The sequence below is a fragment of the Cottoperca gobio genome, chromosome 3, assembly GCF_900634415.1.
Source record: "Cottoperca gobio chromosome 3, fCotGob3.1, whole genome shotgun sequence".
Lineage (NCBI taxonomy): Eukaryota > Metazoa > Chordata > Actinopteri > Perciformes > Bovichtidae > Cottoperca > Cottoperca gobio.
The window spans coordinates 7525630-7529868 of record NC_041357.1 but is presented as its reverse complement, the minus strand read 5'-3'; the positions used below and the strand labels follow the sequence as shown (position 1 = coordinate 7529868).

Sequence of the window (4239 nt, the reverse complement as noted above, 5' to 3'; positions counted from 1 at the left end):
CAGTATGTTTTTTACAATATGATGAAATATTGACAGCAGCTGTGGTGCTGTGAGGATTTTGAGACATGCATGTGATTATTTTTTTTGCTTCCTTAACCAAAGAAACAGCTTTTGATTCTTTATTTCTTGGCAGATTTCTTTCACTGGCTTTACTCTCCGTCTCCTTTTTATACTTTCTGTTATTTCCTCACTGGCTGGCATCAGGACAATCTGTCTGCAGTGAATGCACTGGAGTTCAAACAAAATGGGGATCATACTGTCAGATATTTAACCAGGATGGATTTATCGGAAGTATTCACTGTCATGGCCACTTTACCACCAAACTCTTCTTTGGAGAATATCAACCAGACCTCCTCTTCCTCGCCGAGATCTCCTCCTTTACCTCCTCACTCGCAGGTGGCGTCCGTGTTCATCGTGCTGGTGGTCACGGTCATCATACTGGGGACTGTAGTGGGTAACGTTCTGGTCGTGGTTGCGGTTTTTACCAGCCGAGCCCTGAGGCCGCCTCAAAACCTCTTCCTGGTGTCTCTGGCTTCAGCGGACATACTGGTGGCGACGCTAGTCATCCCCTTCTCCTTGGCTAATGAGGTGAGAAAACAGACTCTACTCTAATTCTCCATTTGCAGCTGAGATTCACATGCAATCTGTATCTGGATATCTTATCTGAACACATATAAATAAAGGTGTAAATGCAGATAGAACAACAATTAGTTTGTCTGGATAACATCTGAAGATGGAGGCTGGAGGATTGAATCTCAGCATGATCTGTGAGGCTGTAGTGATCCTTGTAAAGTTAATCAACATTTTAGATCAACCATTATTGACAAATCAAGATTTTTACCCAATGATGGAGTTCGATAAAAAGCTAAAGGATCACCAAAGTTCACAAAGACCATGAATGTCTGTAAATTTCACGGAAATCCATCAGTTGCTGAGACATTTCAGTCAAAACCATAAATGTCAACCTGATTGTGGCGTATTTGTTCCTGCGTTTACACTGCTGAATGTTGCAGTTGGATGGAAGGGAACACATGGTCGTTGCTGGAGAAATGTTCAAATTCATCTGGAAAAATTATTAAACGCTCTACTCTTTACTGCTGCATTAAACAGACAATAGGCTAATGTATGACCATCTTGACTTTTACCAATTTCTGAATAATTCTAGAGAATTTAGTTCAAATATTTTTCTTCCTCGTATTAATGTATAGTGTTTTTTTCCTCTGTGAGGTTCTTTTCTGCACCCAGCAATGACAGTTCACTGATTTGTCCTTGCTTTTCATCAGCCATTAATACTTGAAATCTAGCCGGAGCTTCTTCTGTGTTGCATTATACATCAGGCACTTCTTGTGACTCTAACTGTTTCCTGTCTTCTGTAAATGGGCTCTGCTACATTTGGGTTCACCAAGGTTGCTCTTCCTCTCTGTAGGATAATCTTTTATCGATACATGATTTTGTTCACAACACAGGCAGTCTGGCAGTCCATTCTGTCTGGTTTACTCATAATCTTACTTCATGTCCTGTTGGTTTCGTTTTTTACAGCTCATGGACTGTTGGAGACATTCATGTTCCTCTCAGGATGAATCCTAATGACTTTGGTGTTCCTGACTTTTCATCTAGTGCCAATATGAGGTCAAATGTGTCCTACACTGTACCTGCCATTGCCAAATACCTGAAAAAGCTAATCATTAGCCTGAGCTGTACTTTGTGTTTAGTGCTAATTACGAAATGTTAGCATGCTAACACCCTAAACTGAGATGGTAAACATTATACCTGCTTAACATCAACATGTTACTGTGAGCATGTTAGCATGCTGACGTTAGCTTTTAGCTCTCGGTACTGCTGTGTCTAGGTACAGCCTCACAGAGGACATGAGTCGTGTTTTTCTCATGATTAATCATTTACTCAAGATCAGTGATTCCCAACCAGGAGTTACTGATAATTAAATTCCCCAGAAAAGCTAATGCAGCATCATCCAAATGTTGCACTGCAGCTGAGAAAGTCCAATATTTTCTTTCAGAAAACAATCTATGAAGAAGAGGCAAATATGGGACCTTTCTCTTGAAACAGAGTTTATTTTGACTACAGAGCACATGCTCTGGAGGAATGAGATCGTTATTTTACAGTTTCTTGCCGCTCTGAAAAGATAGTTGGCTTAAAACATTTTTGAGAGGGCTGATATGAACTCACAGGGGAAAACTTACTGAGAGGTTTTCATTCAAACTAAACACAGTTGCAGTGAACATGGCAGTAATGAGATATTGACTGAAATGTTTTTTTTAGGCGCAATAATCCTTTATGCACCTCAAGGCCACGTTCCTCTGCAGGAAAATGTTAATTGGTTTCTTCTCTTTCCAGGTCATGGGCTACTGGTACTTTGGTTCCACCTGGTGCTCCTTCTACCTGGCTCTGGACGTCCTCTTTTGCACTTCCTCTATTGTCCACCTCTGCGCCATCAGCCTCGACCGCTACTGGTCCGTCACTAAAGCCGTTAGTTACAACCGCAAACGGACGCCCAAACGAATTAAGGCGATGATCAGCGTCGTGTGGCTCATATCTATCGTCATCTCCTCCCCGCCGCTTCTCATGACGCAGAAGGAGGGTGATTTGGTGATGGAGGAGGAAGAGGGTGACACACAGATGCAGGAGTGTCTTCTCAACAACCAGACGTGGTACATCCTCTTCTCCTGCCTCGTGTCCTTCTTCGCTCCGGGTGTCATCATGATACTTGTGTATTGCAAGATCTACCGCGTTGCCAAGCAGCGAGCCTCCACCGTGTTTGTGGCGAAGAACAAGGTGGAGCGGCAGCCATCGCAGTCAGAGACCTGCTTTGTGGGCAGCCCCAGGAGCTGCCAAAGAGCCGGCTGCAGTGAATCCCTGTATGAGCTGGATAGCCCGCGGCCCGCCAACCGTCACAGCTCTTCCAACATTGACAGCAACAGCAGCAGCAACAAGAGAGGAGAGCTGGACGATATTCACGTGGAGGAGAGGAGCATCGAGACCGAAATAAAAACATCTTCCTTGTTTTCTTCGGCTCTTCGCTTCCCCATGAGAGCCGGCGGAAGTACAAAAACAGAGGAGCGGAAGGACGCGGAGGGGTCATCAAACAGGTTGAAGCCTCCTCCTCCTCCTCCATCCTGCGCCTCCATATCATGGGCATCATCGGAGAACTGCTCTCACCACCTCCTCCTCCCGTCTCCAGTGCCTCGCCGCAGCAGGCAGATGTCTCTGTCCAAAAACAAAGTGGCACAAATGAGGGAGAAGCGCTTCACGTTTGTTCTGGCCGTGGTAATGGGGGCATTTGTCGTCTGCTGGTTCCCATTCTTCTTCACTTACAGTCTCCACGCTGTCTGCAGAGAGAGCTGCACGATCCCCGATACACTCTTCAAACTGTTTTTCTGGATCGGATACTGCAACAGCTGCCTGAACCCCATCATATACACCATCTTTAACCGAGACTTCAGGAGGGCCTTCAAGAAGATTTTATTCCAGACTCATAAACGAACATAAGATGAAAATGTACGTGTGTTGATGTGAGTGTGAGTGGCCTCACACAGAAACAGACACAGAATCAAACACAGATGTGTGTGCGCACATTTTAATCCTGTTTTCCACTGTGCTGTCATACTGACATTAAAGGGCTTGCCATACAGCTTGCGTGTTGATTTATTACTCAGAAACTCATTTATTAAAATCACTTCCTATCTTAGTGTAAACAGGAGGAAGATGATTATGACACATGAAACTGTGAGTGGAAGTGTTTTCAATGCTGCTCCTTTGATGCAATAACAATTCAACATTACAATGTGGGTTTTGCCTGAATTTGAATGTTAATTAGAGGAAAATGTCCACAGGGTTATGAACTACTTCCCCGCAGAGCGCGGAGATGTGCACTGTAGGAAGCCCACTGACTGGCTCTGCAAACCTTATATTGACACTACAGCAGATTTATAAGGAACTGGGAAAAACCAAACAATGAGTTGTTGATGGCTTTCTGTGCCCCTCAGTGATTAAACACCAGCAGCACCCAAAACTTTAACTTTAACTTCAAGAAGACATAAAGAACAGAAAGTCGAATGAAAGTTAACAGTTTTCACGAAGCAGCAATGTTCTGTTGACACTGCACAGCTCAGGGGCAAAGACATTAAACATGCATGTGCAGCGAGCAGATGGGCTTTGTCTCTCTACACAGAAAGACAAAAGAGAAAGAACAGAAAAGAGAGTTATATACCCAAGCTTAAT

General features: G+C 44.0%; 1 protein-coding gene across 1 annotated transcript; it reads left to right on the top strand.

The window, feature by feature from the left end:
- The first annotated feature begins 250 nt into the window (after positions 1-250).
- LOC115006505 (alpha-2Db adrenergic receptor-like) lies at positions 251-3507 on the top strand. Its single transcript, XM_029428794.1, has 2 exons — positions 251-588; positions 2356-3507. Exons 1-2 carry the CDS (start codon positions 277-279, stop codon positions 3505-3507), a joined length of 1464 nt encoding a protein of 487 aa, XP_029284654.1. The 5' UTR covers positions 251-276.
- The last annotated feature ends 732 nt before the right edge of the window (positions 3508-4239 follow it).

What these genes read in the sequence shown, in the direction of transcription:
- LOC115006505 (XM_029428794.1), top strand. Translation starts at nt 277, where the DNA reads ATGGATTTATCGGAAGTATTCACTGTCATGGCCACTTTACCACCAAAC. An exon ending in CCTTCTCCTTGGCTAATGAG is followed by an intron (nt 589 to 2,355) that starts GTGAGAAAACAG and finishes TTCTCTTTCCAG; the next exon opens with GTCATGGGCTACTGGTACTT.